The sequence below is a fragment of the Apus apus genome, chromosome 15 (assembly GCF_020740795.1).
Source record: "Apus apus isolate bApuApu2 chromosome 15, bApuApu2.pri.cur, whole genome shotgun sequence".
Lineage (NCBI taxonomy): Eukaryota > Metazoa > Chordata > Aves > Apodiformes > Apodidae > Apus > Apus apus.
The window spans coordinates 5,490,448-5,508,642 of NC_067296.1; the positions used below are offsets into that span (position 1 = coordinate 5,490,448).

Here is an 18,195-nt window from a genome sequence, read left to right on the forward strand (position 1 = left end):
CGGGTGTGCGGGAACCGGGAACGGGAACTGGGAGCGGGTGTGCGGGAACCGGGAGCGGGAACCGGGAACGGGTGTGCGGGAACCGGGAGTGGGTGTGCGGGGAACGGGAACCGGGAACGGGAACGGGTGTGCGGGCACGGGGAGCGGGTCCGGGCACCGGGAGCGGGGCGGGTGTGCGGGAGCGGGCACGGGGAGCGGGGCGGTGCGTGCGAGCAGCGGGTCCGGGTGCCGGGGAGGGCGGTGCGGCCCCGGGCACCCCGGACTCACGCACTAGGAACGTACACGGAGCCCCGGGTGGCTCGGCAGGTGCGTGCGCTGCAGCCCCCACCCACCCACCCGTGTTCGCGGGGTGCGTGTGCCGGGGGGGGGGCACCGGGCTGCTCCCCCCAGCAGCGGGAGGGGCCAGCGGGGTGCCCCCCCCCGGGAGGGCTCCCCACCCACCGCGACCCCCCTGCGCCCCGGCTCAGCTCTCTGCCTGGTGCCAGCACCTACAGAGCCTGGAGCTCCCTGCCCCTTCCCTGGAATTCCCTGCCCATTCCCAGCCCTTGGCCGCTGGAAGGGCGGGTTTGTTCCAGCTGGTGCAGGATGGAGGCGGCCAGGGACTTGGGGGTCCCTACTGGAGGGGGGTTCTGAGCCCCCTGCTACCCTGTCTGGAGGGGGGCTTTGGCAGCATGGAACACCAGGGGGTCAAACACGGCACCAAATTTTCTTGTGGTTTGTATTTTTAAATACTGTGGCTTGGAAACACTGTCCCTCTTGAAATAAGACACCAGCTTTGGACAAAAGATGAAAAGATTTCCCGGCTCCCCCCATGTGCACATCATTTTGCTTTCCCTGGGTTTGGAGCTGCTGGTCAGACTCAGCTCACAGTCAGGTTGGTTTAAATATGTCACTGATCTGAAGCTGGTGGCTTTTAAAGCATTGGTCCTGGCTGGATTAGCAGCAACTTGGACAGAAGAGTTGAGGGCTCTCAGTTCAGAGGGTCCGTTTTTCAGGACCATTTAGGTGCTCAGGGCTACCAGCTCTCCCAGTTGTGGAGTCTGGCTCTGTGTGGGAATTGTAGCTTTCTGGTTTTTCTTTTAAGTGAGCTTGGACCCTTTGTGTTTACGGAAGAAATGTGAACTTTTAACAGGTCAGAAACTAGGAGCCAAATCAGCAGAGCGTGTTTATAGACCAGAATGGTCAGTTTTTCAACCAGTCCTGCAGCTGTAATTCAGCTTTTTCAATGCTTGGGATTGGCAACTGGGGATGGCATTTCCTCCTCTGCAGGCAGAATTGCTTCCCACCCACTCCATCACATGCCAGGCCAGTCTGACCTGATCTTTCTGAGAATGGGAAAGAAAAAAAATCCCAGCACCACTGTTTTCCTGTTGTGTTCCTGGCTCCAGGGCTGGCGCTCATAGCAGCTGGACCTCCAGGAATTGCTGCCATCCTTGAAGGGAGCAGGACACCTGGGTCTTCCTCCCTGTGGCTTTCATGGGATGGGAATTTCATCCCATCCAGCTGTGCTGACTCAGTGTTTCCGCATCTTCTCTCGTCCTGTTTTGCTGAACCAAGCCTTTCACAAGCCTCTGGAGCTCTTTGTTGATGCAGGGAAGGAAATGGGAGCTCCTGCCTGGCCAGCTGAGAGGAGCAGGAAGCTCTGCCAGCCTTCCCTACACTCCCTGTGCTCTTAAAAAGCTTCTTTTCTCTGCTGGGGGAAGGAGCTGTGACAATGGAAAAGCCTTTTCACATTCCAGCCTCTGGTGAGGATTCCCTGGAGGGTCACGGTGGAGGGATGGGTGTCATTTAGGGAGGGCAACCCTACCAGCAGCAGGGAGCTGCCCAGCACAGGGACCTTGGATCTGCCGGGCTGACTGACACCTGCCAGCCTCACATCTGGGTCCCCCAGCCCAATAAACTCGGGGGCTGTTGCCACCTCTCACCTGGCATTTGGTGCCTGCAGTGTCCTGCTCGGGGGCTGTGAGGGGTGCACAGCATTCAGGAATAGGTGTCTTTGCATCCCAACCTTGGATTTTGTTGGCATCTCAGGAGACCCCAGTGTAAGAGGGACAGTGGTGAAATTAAAGGACAGGCAGGCTCAGGGAGGAAGGAGCCAGGCTAGTGACCATCAGATCGTGTGCCAGAGCAGTGAGGTCCTGGGGCATCCTTCCAGTGTGGGAAAGGAGGCAGGAGAACATGGATTCCTGGCTTCTGGGGAAGAGAATTTGGCAGGTGGGCTTCATCCATCCGTGGTGCTGGTGTCCCCAGCTAAACCCTGTGGCTGGAAGGATCGCTCACATCCCAGCCCCAGCTTCACTTCTCTGCTCAGCAGTGACCCTTTCTGTCAACTCAGTTCCCCTCCTGTCTGAGAGCATCTTGCTCCTCTGCAGCATCTCTGATGAGCTGAGCTGTGTCAGGTCTCAGCCAGCATGGAGGCTGGGGTTGGCCACCTTCCTGGGTGTCTTACAGCTGGTCCTTATGTCCTCTTGCCAGACATTTCACCCTAAGCCCATGAAGAATCGGGCAGCAAGGGAAGGGGAGGGGGGGAAATCCAAGGAGAAACATCCTGTGGGACTGCTGGGCTTCTCAAAGGCAAGCTTAAGAGCTGGGAAAATCCTGGAGAAAGAATTTGATGACAAAGGGAGGGTGCAAAATCCCCATCAACCCCCACCTTGGAGGCAGCTGAAGACTTGGCTGTGGCCTGGCTTGTCTGCAGCAGCTGTTGAAATACAAAGAGGGGGGAAAAAACAAGCCTGTCTTTGACACAGTTTGCCCCCTCTCCCACCCTGCAACTGAAGACACAACTTGTTTTTCTGGGACAGAGGAAAATTTAGGAGTCTCCTGGGCAGCCAATGCCTGGGGTGCTCCCAACTGCCAAGTGGATGGATGGAGTTTTTCTGGAGAGGAGCTGGGAACACTGGGATCGTGGCTTGCAGCACTGCCAGCCAGAGGGGACATGGCAGAACCTGCCAGGCAGCACCAAGGGCAGAGTGTGGGTATCCCAGGCAGGGCAAAAGCTGGGATCCCAATGGGTGAGGAACCCCAGGGATGGAAGACATGGGCATGAGCTTTGCTTTTCCATTGGAATGCAAGGAGCTGGAAGTATTGCCTCTCAGTTGACTAATAAAAAAAAGCAGTCTCGTTTTGCAAAGGCTCATTGCAAACATCTGTGGGTTGTGGAGTCCCCAAAAAGGGGAAGAAACATTTCCCAGTTGAAGTAGCTCCTGGGGAGAGGATGCACAGGGGGTGATGGCTCTGCAGGGCCCACCTTCTAGAAGAAATTAAGGGGGAGCATGAGAGAGTATGGCAGGAACCAAGAACTGTATGGCTTTGAAAAAAAAATTACCATGCCAGTTAAAAGCATTTTAAGATTTTTGGAGGAGAAAGGAGCAAGTAAAATGCCCTGGGGCTGCACTGCAGGATGGCATGGAGGGAGATGTGGAAGTCACCAAGTGTGGCCATGGCCCAGCTGGGAATCTACTGGGGGACAAGTCCAGGTGTGTCCTTTTGTATTCCAGCCCTGGGGTCTGTGTTGCAGCTCTAGGGTTTTCAAGGTGGAAACCACTGCCCACTCACCCAAGGTTAGTCTGATGGAGTGAAAAGGACAAAGCACCTGAGATGTCCCCTCCCAAGGTGTCTGGACTGAGGTTAAAGCAGGCTCCTTTCTTACCAGGCATGAGTGCCTGATGCCCTGGGGTGCAGGGTTTGGTGGCAGCCGCCTGTCCTGGGCTCCCCACAAGCCCCTCTGGGGATCAGCAGCCCTCCCTGGGGTCTGCAGCCCTGCCTGGCCACCCACAGCTGCTTTCGGTCCAATTCCACCAAGGGGTAGAGCTCTTAGAAATATTAAGCTGCTAGAAAACAGAAAAATAAAAAAATTAAAATCCTTAAGTGACTTGTCACAGTTTTTAGGGAAGTTCCCATATTGGGTCTGGTACCTCATGTCCAGGCTGTGCTCAGTGCTGCATACAGGTACTGTACGCTCGCAGTTACTGGGGGGCAGCTGAAATTATCCCTCAAAATCCCCCCAAGCCTTGAGTTCTGGTGAAGCCTCATTCCACCCTACAAGGACCACACACCAGCACCTTCCACATACCTCCCAGTGCAAATCTGGCCAAGGTGCATGGAGTCTTATGTCCAGAAGCAATTATCACCTTACCCACCCTTCATGGTCCTAGTCCACATGAACCTGTAGCAGCTCCTATAGCCCAACGGAGGAGGGAGAAATCAGGGGGCTCCTTAGCAAAGTACTTTGCACTCTGGAGTGGGCTCAGCTCCTCCACGGCTGTTTGAGGATGCTTTCCAGCCACTGCAAGGCAGCTTTTGAAGGGCAGATCTTTCCCAGAGCTGCACATGCAGGCTCTGCCAGCACCTTTTCCAGAGGGCTCAATCTGCCCTGGAGTCCTGAGAGCTGAGGCTTTGTATAGTTCGTGCTCTGAGGCGTTAAACGCTGACAGGTCTAGTCTGGAAAACAAAAGAAGAATTGGCTTCGGAAATTCCAGCCTGCTGAGTCCAGCTGCAGCGGTCTTGCAGGATGGTGGGTTGCAGAAGGTGGGAAGAAGGGTCTCCCATCAGCGGAAAGCAGTTGGCAGCTCTTGCCGGAGCTGCTGGAGCAAACGAGCAGGTTGTGATGAGCCCCAGCTGCTCCGTGCAGGTGTCAGCATTCCCAGATCCACCCCCCCGGCCTCCCAGGAGCCCTCATAAGCTCAGCGGCTGGCACGGCGTGGAAATGGGTGCTGTTTAGGAGACAGGGCCCTCCCCTTGCTCAGGTGAGAGGAAGGAAGTGGTAGGGAGAGGTGGAGCTGAAGGTGAGAGTGTTTCTGCCGGCAGAGACCAAGTGCCAAAGTTCAGTAGCTGCCCAGGTAAGGGGGAAGGCGCTGGGTGGTGTGATGGATGGGGAGGGTGGCCCAGCTGCTTGTGGGGTGACCCAGCTTGTGCTACCTTGAAGCCGAGCAGGCTGGTGTTACTGAAAAGCCTGGCGTATTTTGGGAAGCAGTTTAGCTGGAGAGGTGGGTGTGTCGGCTGCGTTGCCTCCGCGGGGGAGGATTGTTCCTCTAGGAGAGCTGCCTGGTGGAGGGCTGTGATCCTGCTGCTCCTGGGGCTGAGGGATGGGGATGCCCAGCTTCTCTATAGGCATTATTTGTTCATTGTAGCTTTGTGTCCTAGAAAACCCTTTCTCCTGCCCTGTCCACATATTGATCTCTCCAGTGTGTAACTTATTCTTCACCTCCCTAGCTGCCCTGCTCCATCCATGGTGGGGCTGTGAGAAGTCTGAGCCTCTTCTCTCTGTTCCCTGCCTGTCCTGGGTGAAACCCACAGGGAGTTAAGCTCCATGAGCTGAACTGTCCCAGTGCCATCCTCTTCCTGCTGCCTGGCATTTTCCCTGTGCCCTTTTTGGGTCTGTCTCAATGTACACCCCAGCCTGCCAGCGCTGCCCTGGGGACATTGACCAGCCTGGCTGTTCCTGCTCTCTACAAATCCCACCTCTGCAGCCAGGAGCTGTCTCCTGTTTGCTGCCAGGCCCTGCAGCGTGGTGGGAAGGGCAGCTGGAGGGCTGCCCACACGCAGGGATGCCCGGGAAAGCTGGGATCAGCAGGATGCTGAGTGGCCCCGTGACCCTGGCCCTGCTCACGGCGGAGCTGATGGCGGCACCGAAGCTTCGGGAGCCGCCCGGTGCTCCCATGCTCTCCTTCCCTCAGGAGGATCTGAGCTTCAGGCTCCTTCCCAGCTGTCAGGGAGAGGTGGGGGGATGCAACCTGGAGCAGGGACGACGTCTCCCTGTGCAGCCAGCCTTCCTGGAGGGATGTCAGGGAAAGGGACAGGGCTGAGCTTGTGCAAAGTGGATCGGAGAGGCTGGCAGCCTGCTGGGGCACAGGGCTCGTCGGGTGGCACCTGCTTGTCCTCCTCCCTTTGGGTAAGGAACCAACTCTCATGGCCACCCCTTGGGTTGGGGGTGTGCTGAGGGCCTTTGGGGCCACCATGTCATGGCTGATGGGGCTGCCTGCACCAGAGGCTTCCTGTAGTTCGTTTGTGGTCCTTTGGAAGGTGGTTATCCTGTGTCCTTGTCCTCTCCTTGTGGCAAGAGGGGGTGCAGAGCTGGCAGCTCAGGGAGCTGGGCCCACCTGGTGCACTGACTCCAAGGCTGTTGTTCTGCTGCTGCAGAGTGCTGAGCAAGCAGAGCAATGGGTTCCTCTGGCCCAGGAGCTGGGAGCAGCACCCCAACACTGACCTGCAAGAAAATGCTCTGGGAGTTTAACTTAATTGACCAGGAGGCAGCTGCCAGAGGTGGCCTGCAGGAAAGGGGGTGTATGAGAGCCATTTGGAGCCCATGTGCCACCTCATGTGGCCAGAGGCACAGCTGTGCTGTGAACCCCTGCGTGGACCACATGAATCTCCAGCTTTGCAGCAGTGCCTCTGTTCCAGCACAGCAGAGGGGAACTGTGAGCAGCTGGAGGACGTGAGCAGGCGAGGGGATGAGCAGGAAGCAAGCAAGGCTTTCCTTCCATGGGTTCCTGCTAATGAAACCCAGGAGCTGGGCAGCCTTGGAATGCAGCAGTGCCTTGTGCAAATAGCATTGCAGAGCTGTCTGGGTGTCCTCTGGGCAGCACAGCCCCTTTGCTGGGATTGCCTGGAAATGATGGCAGCAGAGACCAAGGCATGGGGACCAGGGAGTTCTGGCTTTAACAAGGGCTGTGTCAGGAGGATGCTGATAGCTTGATTGCAAAGTGTTGCTGTGAGCGAATATTTGCCCTCCTAAGGGGCAGATGTGATGGTGCACCCCAATGGCAAAGGTCTCTCTCCTCCAAGCTGGGTGCAAAACTAGTGCCCTGGTTTCTTCCTGCTTTCTGATGCTCACAGAGGCCCCGGCTGATCTCCATCAGGGCCCTTCATGTGTTTGCCTCAGTTTCCCTAGAGGCCTACATGTCCCCATGATGGGGCTGTGCCTGCAGCTGTGAAATTACTCTCCTAGAGTAACCTCACGTTGCGTTTATCTTCTGGATCCCTTTTTCCCTACCTGAGTCTGTTCCTGTCTCTCATTTGCAGTCTCAAACAATGAACTACGTGGGACATCTTGCTGAGACAGTCTTTGTCACTATGAAGGAGCTGTACCGGGGTCTGAACCCTGCCACCCTGACAGGCTGCATTGATGTGGTGGTGGTGAGACAGCCTGATAACTCCTTCCAGTGCTCCCCGTTCCACGTGCGCTTCGGGAAGCTGGGGGTGCTGCGCTCCAAGGAGAAGGTGGTAAGTGGTGCCTGCCCTGGGACTGTGCTTCCTCTCTGGTGTCTCCAGACACAGGATCTTCCATAACCTGGGAAGAACTTTCAGGGGAACGGGAGCCCTGCTGAAAAGTCGTGCTTGCCCGTTTTTGGAGGGGAGGCTCCAAATGGAACCCATCCTCTTCTGGGGAAGAGGGTGCTTCCCAGGAGAACTGGGAGATGGCCCTTGCCACAAAGGCTGGGTGGCTGACAGCCCTGTGAGCAACCCCCACCCATCCCCTCCCTGAGGGAGTGCCTTGCTGCATGCTGATGGTAAGTGGGTTCAGTGGCTTCTTCTGTCCCTTGCCAGGTTGACATTGAAATCAATGGGGAGCCAGTGGACCTGCAGATGAAGCTGGGTGACAATGGAGAGGCCTTCTTTGTCCAGGAGTCAGAGGAGAATGAGGTTGGTGATGAAGAGTTGCTGCTGCTCTGTGTCTTGCTGTGACCACTTGGAAGCGCAGGCTCGAGGTGAAAAGACAAGGTTTGACCTGCTCTTCTTCCCCTAAGTGACTCCATTATCCACTCTGATGTTTTGTGTGTCCACAAAGGTACCTACTCAAAGGATCTTGTAACCAATATGGAGGATCTGAGCAGTGGAACACCCCAAGAGGGAGCATTAGACCAAATATCTGCATCCTAGACTGTCCTCCCTCCCTGGGAATGGCTGCTGACCAGCCAGGCAGATGTCTCAAAGCTTGGTCTCTTGGGGGATCTTGTGACAGGGATGGGAGTGAGCCAGATGCTGTGGCAGGCTGCCTGCCTTACTGGGAAGCAGGATGAGACTAGTTGTGGCTCCCAGAAATCTTGGCAGCTCTCTCCCAGGCTGACTTGTGGTTGCTGCTGGTTTGGGCTGGGTTTGAGAGCAGGGAGAGGGCTCTAGAGCTGAATCCTTGAGTTTGCAGCTGTTTTAATTCTGGTCTCATGGTGCCACCTCCTGTCTGCCTTTTCTTGCCTATGCTAAAGAAAAGTCTTTAGCTTATGGCTGGACAACCCTGGTTCTCTTATGTTTTGTTGGGGTTTTTTATTCACATGTTGCATCCACGGAACCTTTCCTTTTGGGTCTAACCACAAAATCACTTCCAAGCTGAGGGCTTGGTGGTGTTGGTTGCACAGACAAGAGCTGTGAGCTGCTGGGTTGGAAAAGGGAACACTAGAGCTGAGGAGCTCTTCCATCCCTGTTTCAGGGCAGCATCCCCTCCTGCCTCTGCACGTCCCCCATCCCCAGGGAGGAGAGCCTGGAGGGTGCTGCTCCTTCCTCCTGTGGGCAGGAACCCTCCGGTGCTGAAGCCGCCCTGCGCAAGAGGCGGCGGCGCAGGAGGAAGCCCAAGAGGAAGGAGTTGGTGGACTCTGAACTAGAATGCTGTGAGGAGACCAAAAAGGAGATGTCTGTGGAGGAGCCATGCAAGCTGCCAGCTCCCAGGTGAGCAGCTTGGTCTGGGCAGGGTGATGTGGTGGGTCAAGCCTGCAGGTTCTCCTGGGGATGTTTCAGCAGCACTGAAACATGGGGGAGTGTTTTGAGTTGGAGCCCAGCCCCCTGTGGAGCAGAAAGACAGTGGAAAGCAATGGTGAAGTTGGGTATTGTCACCTCTGCAGGTGAGGAGGCTGGTGTCAGAGAGCAGAATAACTGAGCTCTTTCCTCCTCTGCAGTGATTCAGTGTATTTCTCCTTCCCTGACCTCCCCAGAGAAGAAATGGGGTCATCGCAGTCCCCGGTGATGCACCCGTACTCTGATGGGGAGCTGGCCTCTGTGGACAGGTGAGGAGCAGAGCCAAGGAGATCTGCTTGGCTTCAGTGCCAGCAGGGGATGTGCCCTGTGGCTGGGAAGGTGGTAAGGGAAAGGGATTTCAGGGTGTCAGGAGAGGAGGGTTTTCCTGGCGTGATGTGGTGTGGCTAGAGGAGAGCTCAGATGATGAGGGACCCTTCTGGCTGTGGTCACAGATGTAAGAAGCCTGTGTGCACAGGGTTCTTCTGCCTCTTCTGAGCTGCTTCTGGACAGCCAGTGGCTCAGCACTCTGCTTCCTGGAGCCTCAGCTTCCTGTGGGTCTTGCTCATTTGCAAGTGAGAGTTATGGGGCAGAGTTGACTCTATGGAAAAACAACTTTACAGGGTTCTTGGCCCTAAATGTCCATGCAGTGACAGGAAAGCATGGGGCTGTGGGGTAGATGAGGTCCAACACTCCCTTCTCTTCCTGTAGCCCTACCCTGAGCCATCCATCTTCTCCCAGAAGTGACTCTGAGCTGGAGATCAAACTGCAGGAGGGTTTTGCTCTAGGAGCTGAATCCCACATGCAATGGACCTGGGGAAGGCTCCCTCAGGTGAGTTCCTGCTCTTGTTCTTCTATAGCAGCTCTTGGGAAGAGGATGTCTGAAAGGACTGCAGAAAGTGGAGGATGCTGTGGCCAGGTGGCCTTAGAGGAGTTGTCCTTTTCTTCCTGGTGCTTCGGGCAACTTCCTGTCCTAAAACTTGTTGTTCTGCTTTCTTTGAGGTGAATAAACTGGAACGAGTTGAACCAGCCAAGTTCACAAAGACCTTGGCTACTGCAGCAACTACTGTCTCTGCCACACCAGCAAGCCATCCTGTTGCCTCCTCTGGAGGTGTGGAAGGAGGTCCAAGGCCAGCAGGACATCAGGGTGCACCTTGTTCCTCTGCTGTGTCTGTTGTGGAGCCAACAAATGCATGCCAGGGTGGGAACAGCCTGCCCAAGCTGAAGGACATCCCCAGTGCTGTGGAGGCCTCCTCAGCCCCACAAGAGAAACAGGAGGGAGGAGGGACTATTGTCCCAGAGGTTCAGGCAGATGTGGAGCCCTCTGAGGGAGCTGCTGCTCTGAGGCAGGTGGGCTTGGAGGGCCTTGAGCCCCAGATGGAGAGCCAGAGGAGACAAGGTGAGTGGATGACTGGTGCTGCTGGAATTGGTGTCTGAGCCCAGAGATGGATCTGCCTTAGATGAGGGGCTGGGTTGTTCATCCAGTTTAACTCCCTCATGACTGCCCTGGGTGTTCAAGGTGTGACAAGTTTGCTTTGCCCTCTCCATGTGCTACCAGCTTCTCTGCTTTGAAGAGACACTCCTCATGTTTTCCCCCTTCTAGTGACCACCCAGCTTCCCAGGAGGGTTTTCTTGCCTTAGGTTTCCTGAAGCAACACTTATGATCTTCCTCTTTGGACAGTGAGGAATCCTAAAGGATTGTCTTGCATGGTGCCAACTTCAAACAGCACCTTCAGATTGTCACAGCAGGACATAGGCATGACTTTGGCTTGTCCTTTGTCTCGTCTTTACAAGTGCTTTCATGCCAGTGCTGGTATCTTGAGGTATTTCTGTTGCTGTTGACTTAAGGCAGCTTTCCAAGCAGGCAGAGATGCCCTCTTTGTATGATGGACAAATATGATAGAGGAAGATGCTGTTAGTTTTCTTGGTAGGTGCTGAGATGGTTGGACAGGTGATTCAGTTAAGCTCTCTCCCTTCTGTCTGTGCATTGAGGATCCACCAAGAGAAGCCCTCACTTGGGTCCCAGTGATGTTTACCTGGAAGACCTCTCCAGCCTGGATGAGGAGCAGGTGGCTCTCTACTTCCCCAGGAGGTATGGGTTGCCCCAGCTGGCCAAGCTGCTCAGACCTTCTTGGGCAATTCCCTTCCAGCAAAGGATGGAGGTATGTCTAAACCTATTGCCTGATGCTGCCACCATTTCTTCTCTTGCTGGTAGTGACGTGGAGCAGAGTTCAAAGCCTGTGGCAGACCCCAACAACCCTCTGTGTGTCCAGCTGCCATCTGACTTGCCTGCTCACAGCCCCATGGACTCAGATTTGATGCCTGCAATTGCCCTCTCTCTGTGTGGGGGCTTGGGGGGCAGCAGGCAGATCTCTCATGGTAGGTGCGAGGGGAGGGGGAATCTGCTGTCCTGGAATCCATTATGTACACCAGTGGCATGACCCAGCCTCTGTCCCACCAGAAAAGTTCATGGAGCACGTGGTCACCTACCAGCAGTTTGCTGAGAATCCAGGACTCATTGATGACCCAAACCTGGTGATATTGATCAACAGAAAGTGAGTAGCCTGCTCTTCATGCTGCTGCATGCCAAGGTGACCAGTATGGCCACCTTGTCCCTACAGAAACATTCCTGTAGGAGTGTGATTCCAAGATAATGACAATACTGCAGTAGTTGTGGGAGGGGACCTCCTGGCCATGCTGCAGGATCAGTGATATCCCCATCCCTCTTGTTTCTTCCAGGTATTACAACTGGGCAGTGGCTGCTCCCATGGTCCTGTCTCTGCAGGCTTTTCAGAGGAACATTCCAGAGGTCAGTGGCACAACAAGCTCTCTCTGACCATGCTTCTCAGCAGAGCTGGAAAAATGCAGTGGGGCTGCAAGAGGCCAAGCTGTCCATCTGGGGCTTTGCAGGCAGCCTGGGGCAGGGCTGAACATTCTAGCCCCGGAGATCTCTCCTTTCTCCTAGAGGTACCTCAGGGTGGATTTTAGATACCTGGGTAACTCTGATGCTTGGAGAGCAGAGATTTCAGTTTCAAACATCTCCTATTATGGTGGTTTTATCTGTGCAAGGTTGGCCAGAGCCAGGGGCCTTGGCAGACTGGAGAATTTGGGACTACATGAGTCTGTTCCAGGGCTGTGTAGACCTGGCTGGGATTGCATGGAATACAGCATCCAAATTTTTTTCATTTCCTCCCACCCCTCCACATCCCCTCCAAGCTTCCCCAAGGGAACAAATCATTGTGCCCTTCACCCCCAAAACCATCTCAGCTCACCATGTGGCAGGTGTCCCTCATCTAATCCTGTGAATGATTCTGCAAAGGAAACCCTGCCTGGACAAGGGTCTCCTGAGCCTGTTGGCAGCTGAGCCTCCTGAGGCTGAGGACTAATTTCATCCCATCTTTTGCTACGTTCACAGAGCACCATTGATCAGCTGGTGAAGGAGAAGATGCCCAAGAAAGGCAGCAGGTGGTGGTTCTCCTGGAGGAGGAGAGAATTCCCAGCAGAGGAGGTGTTGGCAGTGGTAGCTGTGACAACTTGTGTCCCAAGGGCACAGGAGTCATCCTGGTGGCTGGCAGGGGTGGGAGTAGGAGAACAGCAGTGTCCTGGGGATGGCCTGAGGCAGAGTATGAGAGTGCCCAGAGGGCCCTGGCAGCAAGGTGACTTCTGTAATGCCTGAGCAGCATTAACAAAGAGTTACCAAGAACTGGTGATGCAGTGAAGTGGACTTTGTGTCCCTCCTGCCACAGCCCAGGCACCATGTGTGCTTGCTAGACTCCCTTCCCCGCCAGAGCATCAGACTGTTGTTCCTCTTCCATGGGGCAATGTCCCCAGGAAGGCAGAGGGATGCATTGCCACCTCTTTTCTGGTATCACTGCTCCAAAGCAGCTCCTGCCCGTGGCACTGAGGTGCTCATGACACTGCTCTCTGCCTGCAGCAGTCGAGGCCAGGGAATGCCAATGTGGGGACACCGCAGCACGACTCTACTCAGCAGAGGTGAGTGCTTCCCTCCCAGGTTGCATTTAGGGATCTAGGCATGCTCTGGATCTCCTCCCCTCCTGAATGACCAGTTATTCCCAAGTCACCTATTGTATGAGAGGAGAAAGCTCTGTTAAGGCTCTGGCTGACCCCCATCCAGCCAAGCTCCTCCACAGTTTATTTCTGGTGGATGGGTTGTCCTGGGTCCCCTCCAGATATCCTCAGGTGCTCATGGGGAAAGCTGTGGTCTGCAGGGTAAAGTCAACATGCTTTTCCCTTCCTTGATAGGCAGGAAGAGGTGCCATCCAGTGATGATGAGCCCCTGCATCCTGAGGACATGTTGGCAGAGGATGCCCCTGCACAGAAATCTCAGCCAACCTACAAGAAATCACTGCGACTCTCCTCTGAGCAAATTGTAGGTGCTTCACTCCTCCTTCTCTGCCTGCTTGTGCGTGTGGGGTGAGACAACCCAGGAGCAGGGATTTCTCTACTCCTCACCCCAGGCTTTTACAGGGCATCCAGATATTTCACCCTGGGTGGCCCCACCCTGTAGGGATTGTTAAGGTCTCTGGTCTGGCCAGGTGGCAGTCTGGTGTGAATCTGTGCTGGTGGTACCACTCTTCTTCCCCTTCTGCCCCAGGGAAGGCTGAACCTGCAGGATGGCCCCAACGAGGTGGCATTCAGTGTGACCACTCAGTACCAGGGCACGTGCCGCTGTGAGGCCACCATCTACCTGTGGAACTGGGATGACAAGGTGGTGATCTCTGACATCGATGGCACCATCACCAAGTAAAGAGCCTTTCTCCCACCTCACATCCCTGCTCCCTCCTGTTAGGGGAAACTGTCCCTTCAAGGCTTGTGTAAGCTGCCAGGAGGGACCACAAACCACATCATCTGGATACCTACCAGGTTGGATCATCCTAACCTTCCTTTCCTTCTAGGTCAGATGCTCTTGGGCACATCTTGCCACATCTGGGAAAAGACTGGACTCATCATGGGATTGCTAAGCTCTTCCACAAAATCCACCTGTAGGTATCAGACCAACTGAGGCCAAGGGGAAGCAGGAGGGATGATGGAGGAGAGTGAGTCAGGGCTCCTTAATCACTGATGTTGGCCAGAGTAGACAACTCTGTCTATTGGTGCCTGCTGTGCTGCCTGGATAATGGTGGGGGTGAAAGCAAGGGGCTCCCTGGGAGCTGGGAGCAGATGCTAGGGACTCCCTGCCATGTATCTGTGGAGGCTTTGCTGGGGAGACATCACTGGGCTCTGCAGGAGAGGAGATGGCACCAGGTGACACGCGTGAGGCCAGAGCCACAGCCTCGGGGTGGCTGCGCAGCAGTGGCAGGAGGGTCCAGCCAGCATTTGGGTGCCAATTGCCTCTCTGGGTGCCCAGAGAGGGTCTGTATAGCCCCAGGGGACCGAGCCGAGGTGCGATGCTGTCCCTGCAGCCCCCCCATCCCAGCCACCTGTGGCCACTAAGAGGCACTGCGGCCCCGCAGATGGTTCGTCCCTTCCCGGCGGGGGAGACACGGGGTTCCCGGGGTGCCGTGCCTGCCCTGGCTGGCACCGCGGCTGCCTCCGGACACCGTGTCCCGCTGCCCGAGGTGCCCGTCGAGCCGTGCGGGGGCTGTGCCGCACGCAGCCTGCGGGGCTGGGATCGAGGGGCCGGCCCGGGGTCCTGCCCGGGTGCAGGGCAGCGAGCAGCAAAGGGTGCTTTGCAGACAGGGTGGCTTTGTGGCTGCTGGGCAGGACCAGGGGCTGGTAGGGGGTCCCCCTCCAGTGTTGCTCACCAGCAGTGGGCTTTAATTTGGGTCCTTGGGTGAGCAGGTCATGTTCTTGGTGGAGCCACCTTGCTTGCTGAAGGGGTGAACAGGTTTGGGCTTAGGCCAGCTGCTTGGTCTTGGAGCAGGAGTGTGAGGACACCTTGTCCAGAGCACAACTCAGAGGGGTTCCCTGTGCTCCCTTCAGAAACGGGTACAAGTTCCTCTACTGCTCAGCCAGAGCCATTGGCATGGCACACATCACCAAGGAATACCTCAAATGGGTCAACGAGCAAGGCTGTGTCCTCCCCAAGGGCCCCATCCTGCTTTCCCCCAGCAGCCTCTTCTCTGCCTTCCACAGGTAATATATCCTCTTCTCCTTCCCAGCCCTGCATTTACTGTGTCCCTGGGGGTGGCACCCCCCCCTTTCCCAGCTTAATGCTGAGTGGTGTCATGGCCCTTAAACTGCTTCTGGCCTCCTTGGTGCAGGATGCCTTTCATGGGAGGCAGCTGGGGAACTGCCTGCCCTCTCGGGAGCTTCAGGGTGAAGCTTCTGCAATGAACAAAACCACTTTTGCCCTTCAAATCATCTCTGAAGGTAGTCCTGGCCAGCTGATGCCACTGACTGCTGCTCTGTGCGTGTGTCTTGTGCTGCAGGGAGGTGATAGAGAAGAAGCCAGAGGTGTTCAAGATCGCCTGCTTGATGGACATCCGAAACCTGTTTGCCACGAAGCTGCCCTTCTACGCAGCCTTTGGGAACAGAGCCAATGTGAGTGGTCGTCTTGGGGAGGAGGGAGGGCTCAGGCTGGGGCAGTGATGGTGCCTGCCTGCATCTCTCACACCTTGCTGGGCTTCCCTGGGCAGGATGTCTATGCTTACAAGCAAGTGGGCCTGCCCGAGAGCCGTATATTCACTGTCAACCCCAAGGGTGAGCTGATCCAGGAGCTCACAAAGAACCACAAATCAACGTAAGTGACCTGCTTGATCCTCTGCACCTTTTGGATTAACCTGGCTTTAACCCAGAGAAGCATTTCCTAGGGTCAAAAAGCAAACAACCCCCCACTGCAGCTTCTCTCTTACACCCGTAGGTACGAGCGGCTGTCAGAGCTGGTGGAGCTGATCTTCCCTCCCCTGGAGCAGAGCGGGAGCATGGCTCTGCTGTGCCCAGAGTACAGCCACTTTGCCTACTGGAGACCTCCTCTGCCTGCTGTTGACTTGGATGTCTTCTACTGACCCCACTACCTGACCCAGGGCTCTCCTGGTTGTCCTCTGCCAGGACTGGATGCTCCAGATGCATCTTGTCCTCCCTGTTGGCTGCTCAGGCGTTTTGCACTTCTAATACGGGTCACGTTCTGCACTAGAAAGAGCCCTTCTCGGGGGGCTAGAGGGGGGTATGAAGGAGCTCTGACTCTACAAAAGCTCCATTTACTAAATGGGAATTCCTGTAAGCTGGGTCTCATCCTAAAGTTCTTAACACCTTTAAAGCCTGGCTCTTTTTTAAAGGTGGTGGTGGGGCCTTGTCTTATTTGTTGATGAGCCTCTGGCATAGCTATTGCTGCCTCCAGTATGACCAGTGTTTCCAGGCAGCCCAGCTGCCTGCAGTTTGGTAGCTGATGGTGTGAAGCTGTCCTGTGGCCTAATGACTTGTTAAGGTGGATGGAAGCAGTTGGGGGTTTGAGTGTTTTCCACTAATAGCAATAAATGGTGCCTTAACCCAGGCTGCCTCTTGTCCTGTGCATGGAAGTGGGTGCCAGGCTTAGTGTCCTTTCACAAATGTGGTTGGGTTAATCCTGTTAAGGAAGGTCTTGACAGAGATGGGGGCAGGACCTGCAGCTTCCTGAGCCTGTCGAGCAGCTGCACTAAATGTCTTTTAAAACTGAAGTGGTTTTTTTGTTGTGTTTTTGTTTTTCACATACTACCTTCAGGTAAGGCCACAAACCTGAGTTAATCCAGGGAGCAAACCTGTGTATGTGTGGGGAGGGAACTGAATCACTTCTGTGCCAGGAGCCTGTCACAGGAGCTTATTCCTGTGCCTCTGTACTGGAATATGCAAAGAAAGCTCAGCTGCCCTTAGGTAGGGTTGGATTAGGACTAGACTAGCCTGTCCCCATTCTGGGGGAACTTCTGAAACCTCACAGCACTGTGGGCAGCTGTGGATGCAGCAGGCTTCTGCCCCTTCTCTGGGACCTCTCTGCTGTAATTGCAGAAAACAAAACAGGCAGGAGCACTGCTGGGCTCCTTCCTCCAGTCTGGCATCCACCTTCTCCTTCCCTAACCACAGTGTTTCAGTGCAAATCATCTCCTCCTCCTCTACCTACTCCCTCTTCTTTAAATCACCTCTGTGTTCTAACTCTAGCTCCCTTTCTTAACCCAACCCTAGGCCTATGCTGCTTTCCTTAAAGCCACACAAGTCATTCTGATCCTGGAAACATCAGCAAGAAATACTTTATTTCTTTCCAGTACAAACGGTCTTTCAGCTTTTAAAATCTGAACAACTGTACAAGGTTTTAAAAACAATAAAACACAGCCTCATAACAGGATCAGTTGTCAACTGCCTCGGAAAGCTGCCTGTGCAAGGACCATCTCCTTCCCTCTTTGCAAGCAAAAAAAACCAAAAACCAAAAAAGCCCTATTTTATACAAAGGTCCTTTCACTCTTTAAACATGAATAGCTGAGAACTGAAATACAAACTGCCTGTAGCTTCAAGTGACTAGTCAGGAATTGTCCAAACATAGCACCATTTTTCTGGAAGGTCAGACTTCTTCCTTGTCCTACTTATGGCCACTCCTGGGCTTCCCATGTGCTGGAGGAGGCTGTTGAGCTGCTCTCTAACCCAGCCCAGCCCTGGGCAGGGGAGAGCCTGGTCCTTGGCTTCTTTTTCTCTTTGGTTGCTGCAGCCCTTTTTTCTCCCTGTTGTGAGAGGTTGGGGAGGGGGTGAGGGCTCCCTGACCCATTGCAAAGTAGTGAGGGCTGGTTTGAGAATCTTTCCCTGGGCTGGGTTGGGGGGAAGTAGGTTTTGGTGGCTAATAGAAGGTTTTGCAGGACACCTGAAGGTGGTTGGAGGTTGTTTCTCAGCTGGAGAAGTGTCTGAGCAGCTGCAGCAGAGGTCCAAATCAGCCAAGTCTGGAGCAGAGAGAGTGGATTCAGGTGCTGTGAGTATCCAGCAGCTTGTGAGGGTGAGTGAGTGGTGGGAAGCCTGGTCCCCTCTCCCAGCTCATACTGCTGGTGGCTCATGCTCCTCTGGTAGGGGAAGGAGCTTTTACCTCATGAGGGTAACATGATGCAGCCAACTGGACTTGGTGATGCCTGTGGTCCTCTCCAGCCTGGAAGCATCTGTTTCAGTGAGCTCATCTAGTTTTTATGGAGGAGGAAACCTGCCCAGATGTAGCTCTACTGGGAGTTGCTGCTGCATCGCGCTGGTCAGAGCACAGAGCTGCTCCTTTGAGGGTCAAGGAAGACTAAGGGGGAACTGAAGTGCAGAGCAGGGGATGAGGGTGATGAGCACCAAGTGGGAGCTGAAGACTCCATGAGCTGCAACAATGAGCTGATTTCTCTTTGCTATAAAGTGCCAGAGCTGGTCAGATGGACGCTCTTTAATTTCTTCTTCATCCTTTCTGTTAACCAAGTCCTTGTTGGCTGAGCAGTGGAGGACACATGTGCCAGGCTCCCTGGGAGAGGCAGGTTTTGGGTGCAACAGCAGCGTGGTCCTGGTGTCTGCTTCCTAGGGCAAGGCTGG

The 18,195-nt window shown here is 55.0% G+C and overlaps 1 protein-coding gene across 9 annotated transcripts; it reads left to right on the forward strand.

Annotated features, from left to right (window-relative positions):
• The first annotated feature begins 94 nt into the window (after positions 1 to 94).
• Positions 95 to 17,179, forward strand: LPIN3 (lipin 3). 9 transcript variants are annotated; one of them, XM_051632968.1, is made up of 21 exons: positions 217 to 306; positions 468 to 1,745; positions 7,024 to 7,224; positions 7,549 to 7,644; positions 8,426 to 8,661; positions 8,889 to 8,996; positions 9,436 to 9,556; positions 9,727 to 10,123; positions 10,717 to 10,816; positions 10,940 to 11,103; positions 11,186 to 11,279; positions 11,464 to 11,533; positions 12,140 to 12,232; positions 12,659 to 12,717; positions 12,988 to 13,114; positions 13,340 to 13,488; positions 13,641 to 13,727; positions 14,668 to 14,820; positions 15,117 to 15,228; positions 15,324 to 15,427; positions 15,548 to 17,179. In XM_051632968.1, the coding sequence occupies exons 3-21, from the start codon at positions 7,033 to 7,035 to the stop codon at positions 15,690 to 15,692; spliced, it is 2,607 nt and encodes an 868-aa protein (XP_051488928.1). In that variant the 5' UTR covers positions 217 to 306; positions 468 to 1,745; positions 7,024 to 7,032; the 3' UTR covers positions 15,693 to 17,179. The 9 variants fall into 9 exon arrangements, with proteins under 9 accessions (XP_051488933.1, XP_051488928.1, XP_051488931.1 ...); XM_051632971.1 differs by having other exon boundaries at positions 223 to 306; positions 1,389 to 1,745; XM_051632969.1 differs by lacking the exon at positions 217 to 306 and having other exon boundaries at positions 341 to 714; positions 1,389 to 1,745.
• The last annotated feature ends 1,016 nt before the right edge of the window (positions 17,180 to 18,195 follow it).